Here is a 19,433-nt window from a genome sequence, read left to right as displayed (position 1 = left end):
GCTAAATGAGTGAATGAAAATGCAGTTGCATTGTAGGGGAATGCAGTGCACTCTGTTATACAGAAAAAGCTGAATTTTTCATACTGTAGATTTGTAGTGGTTTAGAAAACTTGTCTGTTTAAATTAAGATATTTTTTAGTCATTGTTTGCAGTATTTATCTGTGGTACAGGTTTTGATGCACACATCTTTGTTCTACCAGATCTTCTTCAATAGATATCAATCAAATTCCCTTTCTCCCAACCTTTCCCTCTTTCCCATTCTCTCATGTTATGTCTCACAAGGAAGGTAATATATAGAGATAGAAAGATATACAGAGAGGCAATGAGATGGTTAAAACACCTACAGGAGGAGGAGAAACCTAATAAATAGGAAAAGAGCAAGAGAGAGTGAGGGGTGGGAGAGAGAGAGAGAGAGAGAGAGAGAGAGAGAGAGAAAGAGAGGAGAGTGAGGGATGGGAGAGAGAAAGGGAGAGTACAAGCAAAGAAAAGGAGTGAAAAACAGATCAGTGCTGGTGTGATCACTGGTGTGTTTGAGGAGCGCGTTCTGAGTATTTGTCTTGAGAGTGTGTATGAATGTAGCAGTTTGTTACAGAGCAACCTCGAAAGACAAACAGCCTTTATAGTAAGTTGGTGAGACTGTTTTTTTCTATCACATTGTTTTTTTATTAGTATTGTGTGGTTTGTGTGTGTGTGTGTGTGTGTGTGTGTGTGTGTGTGTGTGTGTGTGTGTGTGTGTGTGTAAAAACTAAATGTGTGTGCACTGTATATTCTGTAATTATATTTATTGATGTTTTTTTTTTTCTTTTCATCTTAGACTGTAGGATCACAGAAGACCAGACAAACACCTAAGGAGCTCCAAGTCTCGGATTCACTCTCAGTAATGCAATGTAATGCTATGTTTGTGTGTCTCCATCTCTTTGACCCTCAGCATGGCAGGATCAAGTCCATTGATCAAATTCTTATGGAGAACTGAACACAATTATGTTGTATTTCTTGTCCTGATCTTATGACATAAAATTTCTAAAATAAAGTGGGAGAGAGTTTGTCTCCTGTTAGAGAAAAAAGTTTTTATGTAGGCTTTCAGCCATTTAAAAGAATATCCATAAAAGGAGGACATTGTGGGAGGTCTTCTGGAGCAAGACACATAGAGACCTTAAATCTACGCTGTGTTATTTCTAGAAGTATTTCTCCAGCAAGGTTACACTTTTATAAGCACAATTAAGTGGGCTGACTTTAAACCTGACTTATAGAAGATGCAAGGCCACAAGGACAACAACTTCTCTCTCAGCTGCAGTGAAAGCATGGAATACTTAAAGCTCAGCAACCTCTCAAATTTGGAAACAAGTTTATGTCTGGGCCAGGAATCGGAGCTTGGGCATGAGAAGAACTGGGCAGCACTGTTGATCATGCTAATTGTGGTCGTCACCATTACGGGAAACATCCTTGTTATCATGGCTGTAACACTGGAGCGTAAATTGCAGAATGCCACTAATTACTTCCTCATGTCACTGGCTATAGCTGACATGCTATTGGGCATCCTTGTCATGCCCATCTCCATGGTGACCATCTTGTATGGTGGGTTGGCTATATTTTATTTCTTCATTTTTGTAGTATAGATATTATGTGCTAGCTTTTTAATTTGTTTACAAATGGCTAGGATTATAATATATATTTCTTATATGGATATAATATATGTAATATATAGATATATTTCTATGCTGTTTACAGTAGAAATAATTATTTAATTTAGTAAATTTACCCCTTACAAAGAAATGAACAGTCTAGAATTTTTATGGTAGGTTTATTTTAACAGAGAGAGAGAATATAAAAAAACCTACAATTATAAGAAAGGTTATAACTTAATTTGTATTTGAAAAATAATAAATCAATATATATATATATATATATATATATATATATATATATATATATATATATATATATATATATATATATATATATATATATATATATATATATATATATATATATATATATATAAAATCTTGTTTATGATCGAGTGAATTAAGTATTTGATCCCGAACCAAATTGGCAAGAATTCTGAATCCCAAAGACCCAAATTAGCGGTGTCCCTTTAGGAGAGTGCTCCCAATATGAACTTACTATGTGTAAAAAAGACACCAATCACAGAATCAACCTTTTCCATTAAAACCTCTCCACCACCATGGGCAAGACCAAAGACATCAGGAATAAGTAGACCTGCACAAGGCTGGAATGGGCTACAAGACCTTCAGCAAGAAGCTTGGTGAGAAAGAGTCCAAAATTTAGCTCTTTGGTATGAACTGAACTCATGCCATGTTTGGAGGCAGAGAAATGCTGAATATCTCCCCAAGAACACCATCCACACTGTAGAATCTTGGACAAGAACCTTTAGGCCTCAGCCAGAACTCTGAAGATGGGTCGTGGATGAGTCTTCCAATATGACAAGGCTACAATCTGATGGTCTTGTAGCCCATTCCAGCCTTGTGCAGGTCTACAATCTTGTCCCTGATGTCCATTGACAGCTCTTTGGTCTTTCCCATGGTGGTGGAGCGGTTTGACTGGAAGAGGTTGACTGCTCATTTCTTTGTAAGGGGGTAAACTCACAAAATCAGCAGGGGATCAAATCATTATTTCCCCCACTGTACTTGAAATGTGGCTGTAGGTATTTAACAATTGTTCTTAAGCACATTAAGTGAAAGAGAGTTCAATCATTAAATCATAATAATAATAATTTAAAAAAACATTATTTGTACATTATATGTTATTCATGTTTGTTTTTCGCACCATTGTGTTTAAATTCCAGACACTCGAAATGCAAGCAGTTTGTGTAAAATCCGACCAGATTACTGTAGCATTTAAATTGGTCAAATGGTCAACTGTTAGCTAAAAAGATTTAAGTACTTAGCCAGTGATAATGGAATAGTTTATTATTTTTGGAAACAGTTCAACTGATCTGGAATTATCATCATGTTAGGCATCTAGAGCAGAGGTTTTTGGCTTTTTACTGCTGATCTGATATAGTTATTTTGTTTTCTACAGAGTAATTTATTATATTGTCTTGCTTTAAATAAGTAATCTGATTTTTTCTTTGTTTAATAAGCTTATAGAAAAATAGAATAGCCATTATTTGTCACATACACATTACAGCACAGTGTATATTTTCTTCACATATCCCAGCTTGGTTAAGAGCTGGGGGTCAGACATGATGGCAGAGGGTAAAGGGCTTTGCTTAAGGGCCCGAGAGTGGCAGCTTGGTGATACTAGGGCTTGAACCCCTAAACTTCCAAGCAGTAACCCATCATCTTAAACACTTAGCAACCACTCTTTTGAAAAATAAATCATGAATGAATCACTGCTACATATTGATGGTGTGCATATTACTGTGGTGCTCCTATTACATGTTCATTTTGCTACAGTATTGAATAAGAATCATAATAGTATTATGCTTGCTATTTTTATTAAGGTGGACAGATGTTGATCATTAGCATCTAGCATTACTAAAAGCTTGGCTATGGAATCAGAATCAGAATCAGAATTAGAATCAGGTTTATTGGCTAAGTGCATTGACACACACAAGAAATTTGGTTCCAGCTGTTAGTGACTCTCAAAGTACAGACATAAATTAAACTATACATTCAGCTTGGACTAGACAAGACAAAACAGACTATACAAAACGATGCAGACAATGTAACACAATATAGACAGTATGAATATTAAAGTAGTGCAAATGACATTATTGTGTGTCAGGTATGATAAATAGTTACTTTAGAACTTTGTACAATATACAGCAGCCATAGTGTGTGTAACATATAAGGATATTGTGATGACTGACAGTACTGATAGGGCAGTACTTATAGATATGATATGAAGCAGGGAATATATTAATAGTGAGTTGTTAATGAGACTGATTGCCTGGGGAAAGAAACTGTTCCTGTGTCTGGAAGTCTTGGTGAACAAAAGTCTGTAGAGCCTGCATGAAGGGAGAAAAAGATGTTGTAAAGATGTTGTGTCCATGGTGCAAAGGGTCAGTAGTGATTTTTCCCCAGATCAGGAGGCTCAGACTTTTTCATAAAGTGGACAGGACAATAATAATAATAATAATAATAATAATAATAATAATAATAATAATAATAATAATAATAATGTTGTGCCAATTACTTTCTACATAGGAACCAAGTTGTCATTTATTCTGCAGCCTAAAAAGTGTCCCCTCTGAGACATACCTATGTATGTAATGCCGGCCACTGCTTTTCAAACTGTCACATAACAGTATACCACATGCAGTGAAAAACCCTACCTGCCCTCTTTAACAATTACCTTGTCTATATGAGCTTTTGGTTACTGAAGTTAAATTTGATATTAGGGTAGAATTACCAACACATATAAGGCTGCTGTATTTCTCTAAAGGAAGTGTTTGTGTGTGTGTGTGTGTGTGTGTGTGTGTGTGTGTGTGTGTGTGTGTGTGTGTGTGTGTGTGAGGTTTTTGTCATAATTAGATCATTGATTTTTGCAGAATAGTAAAATGCACACTGCTGCATCAAACTGCATTTCTTTTTTGAATGGCTTTATAGTTTTCCTGTAGTACTGTACCATTCTTTTTTTCATTTCTTTTATTCTGTGATTTTCATCCCATCTCTATATTTGTGTTCTATTTTCCCCTCTGTGTATTAAAGATAAAAAAATAAAAAAAATAAAAAATCAATGTTTTGATGGGTAAGTGCTTACTCAAACTGAATGTGTCAATTTATTTGTTCTAATGGTTAACATTATTTGTACAGAATAATGGCGAGCAAGTACTCCCACACACGCATGCACACCCAAATATTGATTTTATTCAACATACCTCAATTCACACCCTTTTGCTCTCATCTTCTTTTCCAAATATTGTTTATTCTTTTTTCTTTAGTGCATATAAACACAACATATATCCATATTATTTATCCAGTCATCCATTACATATAAAAAAAACTCAAGTGGCTTACAAACCCACAGAACACCTTTGAGTTAGGTTAGCTGGAATGCATCAAATATAAAATAATACACAAGATAAGACATAAGACATACACCATACCATTAGGTCCTATGTGCTTTTTAAACATCCCATTCCACATTTAGTGGAATTATTCTGTTATAATAACCCATTCTTCTGTAGATGTTCTCTAGAGTTGTTCAATAGAGTTGAGCATGATAGCAAGACACTCAACATCCTCCAATCCAACCCATGTAAACCATATCTTCTTTGAAATCGCATTGTTGCGTTGTCATGCAGTTTTTGGACTCTTAGTTTAAATGAAGGGAAAATGTTATGATACAGCATCCTAATACATCCTTTATAATTGTGTGCCTCTATCTTTGAAGTTACAGTTTGGGAAGAACTGCATATGGCTGGATGAGTCAGATGTCCTAATACTTTTGTCTGTAAAATGTATAATAAGATACTATATTATTTTATGTACTATATATTCCATTGTGATAGAAGAGTATCTGCAAGAGTGAAAGGGAAAGTTTATAGGACTGTGGTGAGATCTGAGATGTTGTATGGAGACAGTGGCATTGAGTAAAAGACAGGAGGTGGAGCTGGAGGTAGCAGAGCTGAAGATGTTGAGGTTTTCGTTGGGAGTGACGACGATGTACAGGATTAGAAATGAGTTTATTAGAGGGACAGTGCATGTAGGACGTTTTGGAGACAAGGTGAGGGAGGCGAGATTGAGATGGTTTGGACATGTGCAGAGGGTATAAGGGGATATATCAGTAGAAGAATGCTGAGGATGGAGCCACCAGGAAGGAGGAAAAGAGTAAGGCCAAGGTTTATGGATGTGGTGAGGGAGGACACGCAGGTAGTTGGTTTGAAAGAGGCAGATGTAGAGGACAGGGGGGTATAAAGACGGATCCACTGTGGCAACCCCTAATGGGAGAAGCCGATAGAAAAAGAAATAGATACTATATATTCCATTATTTATTTGTTGTCCATAGATTCCACCTACTTCTAGGGAAGCTGTGCGATTTAATTTAATCTATCCAACAGCTACTTGATCTGCACAGTGGGAGGGGCCTGACACAGTTCATTCAAAAACTAACCAGAGGACATCCTTATAAAACACCCAAACCAACTAAACTGTTACCTCTCAAGTTACAGGAGCAAATATGAGCAGCTTTAAAATTGACAAGTTTCATGTTTGAGAGTTATATGATTGACAGTTGTGGCTATCAGCTGACAACTTTATCAGCCTTCTCTTTAGTTAAATGTCCAAAATATATTTCCGTAAGTTTGATGATACAATCACAAAACCATTAGGAAATTTGGAAAAGTCTAATCTTATGTATTACGTCTTTTGCCAAAAAAACTAAACTTTTTTCATGTTATCACTTTAGATCCCTTTTCCCACATTTTAATTTCAAGGACCTAATATGTATTAGTGTCTATCACATCACTTTCACATGACTGGCTTTGCCCCTTCACCCATTGAACCACACGGTGGCTTCCTGTGATCATTTTAGCTATTAACTGTGTCTTTTTATGTCTGAGAGCATTTCAGAGTCTAAGTGTGCTTTTGAACATCACTGCATGATTTCACAACCATAATTAGGTTCAGCTCTAACCAAGGATAATGAGCCCCACTGGCCCAGTGTCTGAGTTGGTGATTATCAGTCATGTGCCACCTGACAACTTGAATCTTTTTGTTAACAATTCTCAGTGGTGGACAGTTACGGAGTAAATGTAATTCATTACAGCACTTAAGTATCCTTTTCACATATCTCAACTATACTGAAGTATTTTCGTTAGGGGAGACTTTTACTTTACCTTCACTACAATTCAAAGTCAAATTTCTTACTTTTTACTTAACTACTATTTGCACCTTTTTATTTATGAGTGGATAAAAACATAACTGGTCAAGCACACAGCCAGCCACCAATTAGGGTAGAGTTTTAAACTCGTTTTGACTGGTTTTAAACTCGTTTTGTCTGGAGCTTGGTGTATCTATTTACCAATAACATACAGGTCATCATCAGTACAACAGCAAACATTTAGAGAGGAATAAATAATGGAAGAATCTCCGGACGCTAACTTGCCACAACACTCATGGCCTTAACTGGTACAATTTTTTGGAAGTAGTTGGAAAAAAGGTTTTCAGGCTCATGATAATTGTAATAGATATCAATCAGTGTTTGACTCATTAATATCATTCTATTAATAGATTGTTGTGCTGAGAGTCACATAAGAGTCTTTTCACATAAACTGAGTTAATTAATCAAGGAGTCTTGTGACAAAAATGATAATAGGAACATTATAGCGGTAATGAATCATACTACTTTGGATACTTACGTACATATGAAAGCAAATACTTTTGTACTTTTACTCAAGTGAAAGTTTAAACGAAGCACATTTACGTTTACTGGAGTCATATTTTAAAGAGTGAATCCCTACTTTAACTTAACCACATAGTCTGTGTACTTCTTCTACCACTGTCAATTCCAAAAAAAAAAAAAAACCATTATGGCACTATTTTTAGATAGGTAAAATTTTGCTGCCTGATATTTGATAAATGCATTTGCCTTTTGTGTTTGTGTGTGGTAGGTTACTCTTGGCCTCTTCCTGCCATCCTGTGCCCACTGTGGATCTACCTTGATGTACTGCTTTCCACAACATCCATCATGCATCTGTGTGCCATCTCGGTAGATCGATATATTGCTATCCGCAATCCATTAGCTCACAGCCGTGCCAAATCTGCTTGGCGTGCCCGTGCAAAGATTACCGCTGTCTGGACCATCTCTGCCAGTGAGTTATGTACAATTCATTGCTATTTTAAAACCTCACTGTAACTCAATAATATTTTTATCGCTTTTTGCTTTCCTTATGCTAAATAAATTTGAGATGGCCAGTCAAACAGTTTAGGAGGTTGTTTATGATGAAAGATTTTTAAAAAATCAAAAAAAGACAAGCATAAGGACAACAAAATAAGATATAGACATCTTAGAAATATATTAATAATAAGAAAATGGAATCGCAATACATGGATAAAAGAGTGAAAGCAGTATCTCCCCAATGGCAAAATATGGATTTAAAAACAATTTATTACAACCAAAAAAATGTCTGCAAATGGTTAAGGATTCTAAAAAAAGAATCCCATGGTTTTAAAACTGTCTCCGAATACTTTAAGTGGTCATCAGTGTGCTTTGACCTTGGGCCAAATTTTTCTGTTGCTGTAGGGGACAAATCTGCTAAACTGTATAACCTACTGCAGGAAAGAGGTGTATCCAAAGGTTAACTGCATGTGGTAATTTTATTAAACAAATATTTGACTCCAATTTATAATTTTGTTAACCTGAATCTGGTACCAGTTTATAAGGTTAATGTAACTAATCTAAACAAGGAACATACATCAATGAATCAATGTGTTGGAAATGCATTCTGCCTCTCAATGTTTCGTTTCTAACATGTGCCTAGGATTATATAACCTGCTTGATCTATAATAAAAAGCTTTTTAATACAATGAATAATTTCATTTACATACTGGGCAAAGGCTTTTGCATATTTTCTATACAATGAACCATTTCAGTGTAGGAAATACTTACACTGTTTAATGAATGACTTATTTTAAACATAATAACCGATGTAAGCCACCATTTTGGCAGCTGCCTTGTCTGGAGATTTCTAATTGCATATTATACTCCACGCTTCTAAAAATAAAAACAGCTGAATTATTTTGGAAGAAATTGATAAAGAGTGAAGTTGATAGATCTGAAACATCAGATACACTATATGGAAGAAAAAGTACTGGGACACCTGACAATTCCAGCCTTATATATGGTTCTTCCCAAAACTGTTACCACAAAGCTAAAGGCTTTTATACGATGTCTGGTTGAATGGATTCTGTAGCATTAATATTTCCCTTCCTATGAATCAGGAGACCCAAATCTGTTCCAGGATGGCAATGAACCCTGTGCACAAAGACAGCTCCATGAAAATATGGTTTACATAGGTTCAAGTGGAAAATAATCAGTGGCCTTCTATAGAGCTCTGAACTTAACCTTAGAGAACATTATGAATTGGAATGTTTCACCCCAGGCCTCCTCACCCTTCATTAGTCCTTGACTGCTGAATGAGCACAAATCGTGGCAATCACACCAAAATGTAGTGGAACATCTACCCAGATGCACTCATAACTGCAAATAGAGACTAAATTGTGAAATGGGATGTTCGAAAACTATTTACCAATTTTAGGAACAGGTGTCCATAAACTTTTGTTCATATAGTGTATCCCCAAATGTCTCTACCAGGCTCTACCATGGTATAGGAAGTGTATTTTTATTTAATGCATTATATATTGACAAAAAAAAGGTTGCAAAATATAGGCTTCTTCACAGTAATAGGAGAAGGGGAATAACCTGAGGTGCTCTTTCAATAATAAAAATAATAATAATAACAGCAAACAAATTTCAAACATTATTTTATGAATAGCAGTAGCCCTTCTCCTTTCCTCTTCTTTAAATTCAAGGCACAATCATACAATACCAAGCAACACTACTGAATCATATAAACTGTAAACAAATACACTAAAAATAAAGAAATATGAAACATGGTTCCTTAAATAGGACAAACATGGATATTTTAGTGATTTATTAAAAGAAAGAGTACTGTAAATATACAGTAATAAATAAAAATAGTCAACACTACACTAATGTAGTGTTCATTATATGTATAATAATATTCACTGCAAATTTCATTTAACAATAATCATATTATTCCAAATTAACCCCAATGTGTGTGCAGTAAAAAATGCTCACTACATGCATGTAACTGAACTCTAAATATGATCAATTATCAGTGTCTAATTCTAATTTCCTTTCGATTTTCCTCGCAGGTATCTCGATGCCAATCCCAGTCCTAGGCCTTCATGACCACACAAAAGTGTTCAAAGAAGGAAGCTGTTTCCTGACAGATAGCTCATTTGTGCTCATTGGCTCCTTCATGGCCTTCTTCATGCCATTGACGATCATGGTGGTAACATACTTCCTGACTATCAGCGCCCTTCAGAGCGAAGCAACACTTTGTTTGGATCGGTTGGTGCCACGCCCGAGGTGGAGTGGTAGTTTAGCATTGGGCTTCCTCCCTTATGAGAAGAAGCTTTTCCTGCGCCGCTCATTGACCCTCAGCAATGAACAGAAGGCAACCAAAGTCCTGGGAATTGTGTTTATCCTTTTTGTCGTCATGTGGTGCCCATTTTTTGTTACAAATGTATTGGTGGCCGTGTGTGACTCCACCATCTGCCACAATGACATAATCAGTGGACTTCATAATGTTTTTGTGTGGGTTGGATACCTTTCATCAGCTGTCAATCCACTGGTCTACACTCTATTCAATAAAACGTATCGTTCTGCCTTTGCTAGATTTGTAAAATGCCAGTATAGAGAGGAGAGGAAACCACTGAGGCTCATTCTAGTCAACACTATCCCTCCATTAGCGTACCAGTCAGCAATAGCTGAGGCTTTGGGAGATTTCTCTTCACCACTTAAAAGGCAAAAACTAGAATATTGTAAAAGAATCACTGAGGAAAGTGTTAGTTGTGTCTGAACATAGTGTATGAGCTGAAAGTTTGGTGGTTATGCTGATGCTTTAGAGTTTTTTGCAATGTCAACTTTCTAAAAATGTGGAAGCCAGGTAACTGAAAAATGTTTTCTATTCATCTTGGTCTATGTCTGAGGATGAAATCCCAATATGGTCTGCTCTGTTGCATCGAAAGAGCTAAAAACAGATGTATTCATGGAGAATTATGTGGAGTCATTATATTTGAAAAGAATGATGTATGAACAAACCAGCCTTGTGGAAAAACTTCAAATTGATTTCAAGTTCACAGAACCGTAAATGCTGTGTAAAAATTTTAGGTTCTTAGAAAAAGTCCTTTCAAAAAGATCACGTCTATAGAAAGAACTTAATAGTGTGGAAGTGATTGGATATAATTATTTTATATTAAAAAAAAAAAAAGAAAGAAAGAAAAGGTTCCAGTCTGGTCAAACATCCTCTCTAACTCAGCCTGCTTAGTAAATGCAGTTTCTGACAAGCATTTTACCTCCTGTCTTATGGTTTGTTTTACAGGTATGTAAATGTACCACAAATACACAGTATATTATAATATTCTTTTCTAACATACCATAGAAACTTACAAAATGATTTCCATGTTATTCTTAATAAAGAGTCCCAAAGAATACTTTCCATATATGACTCCTAAAACTGCTTCCTTGCTTAAAGATCATGTTATTGTGTTATTATGTCATAAAGTTATACTTGTGATTGCTTTGTTATTTATTGATAGGTTAAATCATTAAAATGTCAAACTCACCTATAGAGATCTGATAAAAGAAGCAATAGTACTACCTGTTGCACATATACAAGTAGGTTTACACCTGATTTTATAGAGCAGCCTTCATAATTTCACTTTATTGTGTTTGGGTTTTAGACACATTCTCCCAGTTTAAGTGCAGATTAAAAACATATCTTTTTAGCAAGGCCTACACTTAACACACATCACATATCAGAACCTTGTGCACCAGCACATCTGATCTCATGCACATTATCAACTTGTTAATATCATGAACAGCAGCTATGCTAACTTCTCTCCACTGCTTCTCTTTCTCTACTCTTCCCGAGGCATCCTAAGGTTGCTCCAGCCCCAGTCACGTCCCACCTTATGGACCATTAAAGAAGTAGATGCCAACTATGCAAACATCCTGAAGCATGTAGAGACGTACCAGTGCCTATTGGATTCCACTTCATGTGTGGAGTTTGGACATTGGACCTCCTGGAGTGTTTAAAGGCTCTTGCATGGAGAAGCTGGTGTTGGATCTGTGATGATCTCAAATGTTGAGATATTTTATGAGTCGCTCAGTAGCTCCTAGTTTTATAACGACAAAATAACTGTATAAGACAGTAGAAACGACATTACTCATAATCTTACATTCCAGTGCTCATGTTAGTTCTCACTCTCCAGTGTTCTGTATTGTTTAAAGACTATAATCACACTCTTGATGTCACCCAAATGAGGATGAGTTCCCCTTTTGAGTCTGGTTCCTCTCAAGGTTTCTTCCTCAGAACATCTAAGGGAGTTTTTCTTTGCTACAGTCACCATGGCTGCTCATCAGGGATAAATACACATCATTCACCTTCACTGTTAGATTCTGTAAAGCTGCTTTGAGACAATGTTGTGAAAAGCGCTATAGAAATAAACTTGACTTGACTTAATGTGTCTGTGTTAGACTGTCAGCTCTAACGTACTTGTGTGCCTCTATTTTATTAATAAACATATACATTAGTGAAACAAACCAAATGAAGACATTTCTAAATATTAACACAAGTATAGAACTTAATGAATACTATTGTGGGTATGTGTTTGTATGTGCTCTCAAATGCTTTTCTAAAATGCCAGATATCATCAAGTTTGGAAAGAGAGGAACGGATCTCTGTTTAGTAAAACTAAATCATTTATATATGACAAAATCTCTCTCTAATCCTAATTAATGAGCACTTAAAAAAACACCTAATGAATCTGATAAATGAAGGTTGTCACTGGATAAAGGGCATCACAGGCAGCTCACATTGGGAAACAGTCACAGACCCAGCACTTTGGAAAGCTATGGTATTTACCATTAAACCCATTTCACGGCAGGCAAATCGATGATGGGACAAATTACTTTCAATAACAATCATTCCTTTTACAATCCCAATTCCAAAAAAAGGTGGAAATAATGTAAACTATAAATAAAAACAGAATGCAATGTTCAAAATGCATATCCAATGTTCAAACTAAGGAAAAATATCGGAAAATATAAGGCAATTTTTTAGTGATGCATGCAGCATGTTTCAGAAAAGTTGGGACAAGGCCATATATTTTTGTTTCATGATCTGCTAAATGTTTCCATTTGTTAAAAGGTATTTACTGCAGATAGGCCAGGTCAGTTAAAAGTCACTTCTACTATGAAGCCATGCTGTTGTAATAATGCAGTGTGCGATTTAGAATTGTCTAGATAAAATATGTAAGGCCTTCGGTGAAAAAGATGATTTTTTAGTGATGCATTTGTTGGTCTAAAACAGGGGTCACCAACAGTGACAATTCACAGCAACAAACATGCAAATTTGCACACATACACAGGTATTTAGAAACCTGAACACATAAAAAAATAAAGCAGGGGACAGATCCGACATGTCACACACAAGTAAAAAACGCAGGTTCTGGCCTGTGTTTGTCCACTTTTGAATGACGTGACAAATCTAGATGTGGCTGTGTAAAGAGGGACTTAATAATCACCTCGGATAAAATACACAACATGGTTAAAAAGGAGTTTTGCCCAAGTGCTTGCAGAAAGGCAGACCATTTCGCCCGCAAGGACCACATGAGTCGCCCGCAGGCCTTTTCTAAAAATTGCTGTTTCTTACCTTGTTAAACATTGATGATAATTATTGTGAGAAATCATTAACATGATCAGTGGTACACATACATCACATCCACATACATCAGGGGTGTCAAACTCAAGGCCCGCGGACAAATTCGGACCGACGTACAATTATATCCGGCCCGCAAGATGATTTTATATAGATCTATTATTATTATAATCAATGTCCCGGCGATATGAAGCTCTGATAACACAAACTACAGATCCCATAATGCAGCGCTTTAGCTGCCTTACCGAACGCTAGACTACCTGAGAACATTCCAGCATCAATCAAGTCGAGCTTCTGTTGATGTATTTAACCCTATTGTACAGTTATTGTGAAACAGCGCCTCACAGTGGCGAAGAGAAAAGTTGATTCTGAAAACTGAGCCTTTCAACACCGATGGGATTCTGAGTAAATGTTTACTGACCCTGGCGGTAAACACGTGTTTCTTTTATTTGTGGAGCAAATGTGGCTGTAATTAAGGAATTGAATCTAAGACGATCTACGAGACAAAATATCATGAGAAGCTGAAAAACCTGAATGCAGAGCAGAAGATACAGAAAGGAGAAGAGTTAAAGAAGAATCTGACATTTCAGCAGATGTTTTTCACCAGAGCAAAATCACAAAGTGAAGCTGGTGTGAAAACAGAGGAGAAATCAGAGGCACATCAGCAGGTTATTTACTGAGGGAGAGTTTATGAAGAGCTGCATGATGAAGCTGTGAGACGTCTTGTGTTTAACAGGAGATATTTTTATGGAGAGCAAAATATTTCAAGTTATTTAAAGTTTAAGATAATTTTTAATAAAATGGCATAAAAGCAAATAAATCTGATTGTTTTAATTTGCTGTTGTTTTAACGTTTACTTAAAAGCACAATTTTTATTTATTTGTTCAGGGTTTTTTTGCAGCATGTTCATATTTCTAACTTGTATAATTTTGACAGGAGAGCAAAATATTTTAAGTTATTTAAAGTTTAATTTTATTTATTCTGGAATAATATTCCCCTCTGTTTTTATTCATATTTATGTTTTAAAAAAAAAACATTGTTTTAGTGTGTTTAATAAATGTTTATCCTGTACGGCCCGTGTCCTAAAGTGTGCTTTGAGTTTTGGCCCCATGTGCAATTGAGTTTGACACCCTGATATAGATGAATATCATTAATTATTAATAATAACATATAATTAAAGGTAAATTGACCAAATTTGTTATTTCAGAAGTGTGTATCAAACTGGTAGCCCTTCACATTAATCAGTACCCAAGCAGTCTGATTCTCTAAGATACAATTTTTATATTTAACCATGTTAAGGCTTTTTTTGTTTAGAAAATTGTATAAGATTCAATAACTCAAATACAAGTAGCCTATACATAATGTCAACAAGGACCAATTTCTGTGAAAAAGTTATATGGCTGAAATAATATTTTATGATAAATGATTATACTATGTTTATTAACCCAGCCATTAGGGGGGCACAAGCCAGTGCACTCTTAGTGCCGGTCCCAAGCCCGGGTAAATGGGGAGGGTTGCGTTAGGAAGGGCATCCAGCGTAAAACATGTGCCAAATCAAATATGCGGATCACAAAGGAGAATCTCATACCGGATCGGTCGAGGCCCGGGTTAACAACGACCGCCACAGGTATCGTTAGCCGACAGGGTACCGGTGGAAATTGGGCTACTGTTGGTCAAGGAGGAGAAGGAGAGGAGGAAGACGCCTACAGAGACGGCAGGAAAAGGAGCAGTGTAGGAGAGTAGAGGTTCGGGTTGGTACTTTAAATGTTGGTACTATGACGGGTAAAGGGAGAGATAGCTGATATGATGGAGAGGAGAAAGGTAGATATGCTGTGTGTTCAGGAGACCAAGTGGAAAGGGAGTAAGGCCAGGAACATTGGAGGTGGATTTAAACTGTTTTATCATGGTGTGGATGGGAAGAGAAATGGTGTAGGGGTGATTCTGAAGGAAGAGTACAGTAAGAGTGTAGTGGAGGTGAAGAGAGTTTCTGATAGGGTGATGATCGTGAAGGTGGAAGTTGAAGGATGATGATAAATGTCATCAGTGCCTATGCTCCACAAGTTGGCTGTGAGATGGAGGAAAAGGAAAGATTCTGGAGTGAATTAGATGAAGTGGTAGATGGTGTACCTAGGAAAGAACGATTGGTGATTGGGGCAGACTTTAATGGGCATGTAGGTGAAGGGAACAGAGGTGATGAGGAGGTGATGGGTAGGTATGGTTTTAAGGAGAGGAATGTGGAAGGGCAGATGGTGGTAGATTTTGCTAAAAGGATGGAAATGGCAGTGGTGAACACGTATTTTAAGAAGAAGGAGGATCATAGGGTGGCGTATAGAGTGGAGGAAGGTGCACACAGGTGGACTATGTGCTATGCAGGAGATGCAACCTGAAGGAGATTGGAGACTGTAAGGTGTTGGCGGGGACAGTGTAGCTAGACAGCATCGGATGGTGGTCTGTAGGATGGTTTTGGAGGCGAAGAAGAAGAGGAGGAATGTAAGGATTGAAAGAAGAATAAGATGGTGGAAACTGAAGGAGGAAGAGTGTAGTGTGAGGTTCAGGGAAGAGGTCAGACAGGGGCTCGGTGGTGGTGAAGAGGTGCGGATGATTGGGGAACTACTGCAGGAGTGATGAGGAGGCAGCTAGAAAAGTACTTGGTGTGACATCTGGAAATAGAAAGCAAGACAAGGAGACGTGGTGGTGGAATGAGGAAGTGCAGGAGAGCATTAGGGGAAAGAGGTTGGCAAAACAGAAGTGGGATCGACAGAGTGATGAGAAAAGTAGGCAGGAGTACAAGGAGATGTGGCAGCAGGTAAAAAGGGATGTGGCAAAAGCCAAGGAAAAGGCATATGAGGAGCTGTATAAGAGGTTGGACACTAAGGAAGGAGAAAAGGAGTTATACCGATTGGCCAGGCAGAGGGACCGAGCTGGGAAGGATGTACTGCAAGTTAGAGCAATAAAGGATGGAGAGGAAATGTGTTGACTAGTGAGGAGAGTGTGTTGAGAAGGTGGAGGGAGTGTTTTGAGCAGCTGATGAATGAGGAAAATCACAGAGAGAGAAGGTTGGAGGATGTGGAGTTGGTGAAGCAGGATGTAGATAGGATTAGTAAGGAGGAAGTGAGAGCAGCGATTAAGAGGATGAAGAATGGAAAGTCGGTTGGACCAGATGACATACCGGTAGGCGTGGAGATGTTTAGGAGAGATGGCAGTGGAGTTTTTAACCAGATTGTTTAACAGGATTCTGGAAGGGGAGAGGATGCCTGAGGAATGGAGAAGGAGTGTGCTGGTACCGATCTTTAAGCATAAGGAGATGTGCAGACCTGCAGTAACTACAGGGGAATTAAGTTGATCAGTCACACCATGAAGTTATGGGAAAGAGTAGTGGAAGCCAGGCTGAGAGAAGAGGTGACCATCTGTGAGCAACAGTATGGTTTCATGCCGAGGAAGTGCACCACAGATGCCTTATTTGCTTTGAGGATGTTGATGGAGAAGTATAGAGAAGGACAGAAGGAATTGCATTGTGTATTTGTGGATTTAGAGAAAGCGTCGACAGAGTGCCAAGAGAGGAGTTGTGGTATTGTATGAGGAAGTCAGGTGTGTCAGAGAAGTATGTAAGGGTGGTGCAGGACATGTATGAGGACAGTGTGACGGCAGTGAAGTGTGCAGTAGGTACGACAGACTGGTTCAGAGTGAAGGTTGGACTGCATCAAGGATCGGCCCTGAGCCCTTTCCTGTTTGCAGTGGTGATGGACAGGTTGACGGACGAGGTCAGACAGGAGTCTCCTGGACTATGATGTTTGCAGATGATATTGTGATTTGTGGTGAGAGTAGAGCAGGTTGAGAAGAGCCTGGAGAGGTGGAGATATGCGCTGGAGAGAAGGGGAATGAAAGTCAGTAGGAGTAAGACAGAGTACATGTGTGTGAATGAGAGGGAGGGCAGTGGAGTGATGCGGTTGCAGGGAGAAGAGGTGGAGAAGGTGGAGGAGTTCAGGTACCTGGGGTCAACAGTGCAAAGTAATGGAGAGTGTGTTAGAGAAGTAAAGAAAAGAGTGCAGGCAGGGTGGAGTGGGTGGAGAAGAGTGACAGGAGTGATTTGTGATAGTAGGGTATCTGCAAGAATGAAAGGGAAAGTTTATAGGACTGTGGTGAGACCTGCGATGTTGTATGGATTAGAGACAGTGGCATTGAGTAAAAGGCAGGAGGCAGAGCTGGAGGTAGCAGAGCTGAAGATGTTAAGGTTTTCGTTGGGAGTGACGAGGATGGACAAGATTAGAAATGAGTTTATTAGAGGGACAGCACATGTAGGATGTTTTGGTGACAAGGTGAGGGAGGCGAGATTGAGATGGTTTGGACATGTGCAGAGAAGGGACATGAATTATATTGGTAGAAGAATGCTGAAGATGGAGCCACCAGGTAGGAGGAAAAGAGGAAGGCCAAGGAGGAGGTTCATGGATGTGGTGAGGAAGACATGCAGGTAGTTGGTGTGAAAGAGGCAGATGTAGAGGACAGGGTGGTATGGAGACGGATGATCCGCTGTGGCAACCCCTAATGGGAGCAGCCGAAAGAAGAAGAAGAAGAAGAAGATTATACTATGTTTATTAAAAGAAGAGGTGATGCTACACAGTGGTAAACATGGAGGTGGAGCTGGAGGTAGCAGAGCTGAAGATGTTGAGGTTTTCGTTGGGAGTGACGACAATGGACAGGGTTAGAAATGAGTTTATTAGAGGGACAGCGCATGTAGGACGTTTTGGAGACAAGGTGAGGGAGGTGAGATTGAGATGGTTTGGACAGAGGAGGGACATGGGGTATATTAGTAGGAGAATGCTGAGGATGAAACCACCAGGAAGGAGGAAAAGAGGAAGACCAAGGAGAAGGTTTATGGATGTGGTGAGGGAAGACATGCAGGTAGTTTGGTTAAAAGAGGCAGATTAAGAGGACAGGGGGGGTGTAGAGACTGATGATCCGCTGTGGCGACCCCTTATGGGAGAAGCCAAAAGAAGAAGAAGAAGAAGAACCCTGTCACCGGTTCACCAGTTGTCCTTCCTCAGACCACTTTTAATACAAAAATGTATATTTCTTATATATATTTTATATGTATAAATATTTGTATTTGTATCTATTTATTTCTCTAAAGCTGCTTTGGGACAGTGTCTATTCGTAAAAGTAATAACAAATAAAATCTAATATTTCATATACTGCATATTGAGAAAGCCCCACACGATCTGCTGCATGTATACTGTTCTAGTGCAATTTGTTTGTAGGGTTTTTAGACCATTTCTTATTAACTAAATATTAGTATTGCATTTCTAAATTGCATCTACAGTTAATGAAATAAGTAGGTGATGCTCCTGCATGAGTACTTCTTCCTGCACACAATCAAGGGCATTTGTGGCCTTTATTTTGGAGGCCAATGTGGTGACGAAATAACACTGAAGGAGCTGTAGATTCTAAGAGCACTATCATCCTCACATTGCCAGCAACCCTGCTCTAGCAAATAGATGCTCCTGGCATGTCTGGTGCCTGAGTTACCCATACTTCTCAAGAGAAACTGAACAGAAGTTCCCACAGGATCCCAAAATTAATTACAATCTCTGTCTATGGACTTCCTAATGTCCTCACCCCATGGCTACAAAGAGTGTCTCAAACATTGAAGGATTTTATCGTCCTCACCAACAGTTCACAGATACCTATTTGGACAATATTATCAAGTCCACCTCATGGCTAGACCAGCCACACTCTCCTGAGGAAGGTCCAGGGATAAAACTCAAAGTAAACAAGGGGCACAATAGATACAGCAAGGTGTGCAAGTTCGATCTTTATGTGACTATTTGGATATTTCTCTCACTTTACTGCAGAGACCTCAACCCTTTTTCCCCAATCCTGGATGACCAAGACACCCCAGTGTTCACTCATACACTTTGTACTATTCACACTCTCACATCCACTGAATTGATTAAAATTGCCTGATGTAGCTTCAAGGTTCCCCTTTGACATGAATTTG

At 38.1% G+C, this 19,433-nt stretch overlaps 1 protein-coding gene across 2 annotated transcripts; it reads left to right on the top strand.

Annotated features, from left to right (window-relative positions):
- Positions 1–432: 432 nt before the first annotated feature.
- Positions 433–11,642, top strand: htr2aa (5-hydroxytryptamine (serotonin) receptor 2A, genome duplicate a). 2 transcript variants are annotated; one of them, XM_046845040.1, is made up of 4 exons: positions 433–622; positions 815–1,575; positions 7,580–7,780; positions 9,867–11,642. In XM_046845040.1, the coding sequence occupies exons 2-4, from the start codon at positions 1,254–1,256 to the stop codon at positions 10,574–10,576; spliced, it is 1,233 nt and encodes a 410-aa protein (XP_046700996.1). In that variant the 5' UTR covers positions 433–622; positions 815–1,253; the 3' UTR covers positions 10,577–11,642. The 2 variants fall into 2 exon arrangements, with proteins under 2 accessions (XP_046700996.1, XP_046700997.1); XM_046845041.1 differs by having other exon boundaries at positions 433–630.
- Positions 11,643–19,433: the final 7,791 nt, after the last annotated feature.

This window comes from Silurus meridionalis, chromosome 3 (genome assembly GCF_014805685.1).
Source record: "Silurus meridionalis isolate SWU-2019-XX chromosome 3, ASM1480568v1, whole genome shotgun sequence".
NCBI classification, from domain to species: domain Eukaryota; kingdom Metazoa; phylum Chordata; class Actinopteri; order Siluriformes; family Siluridae; genus Silurus; species Silurus meridionalis.
The sequence above is the reverse complement of the archived record's forward strand: the minus strand, read 5'-3'. Positions and strand labels throughout refer to the sequence as shown.

What these genes read in the sequence shown, in the direction of transcription:
- htr2aa (XM_046845040.1), top strand. Translation starts at nt 1,254, where the DNA reads ATGCAAGGCCACAAGGACAACAACTTCTCTCTCAGCTGCAGTGAAAGC. An exon ending in CATGGTGACCATCTTGTATG is followed by an intron (nt 1,576 to 7,579) that starts GTGGGTTGGCTA and finishes TGTGTGTGGTAG; the next exon opens with GTTACTCTTGGCCTCTTCCT. An exon ending in TGTCTGGACCATCTCTGCCA is followed by an intron (nt 7,781 to 9,866) that starts GTGAGTTATGTA and finishes TTTTCCTCGCAG; the next exon opens with GTATCTCGATGCCAATCCCA.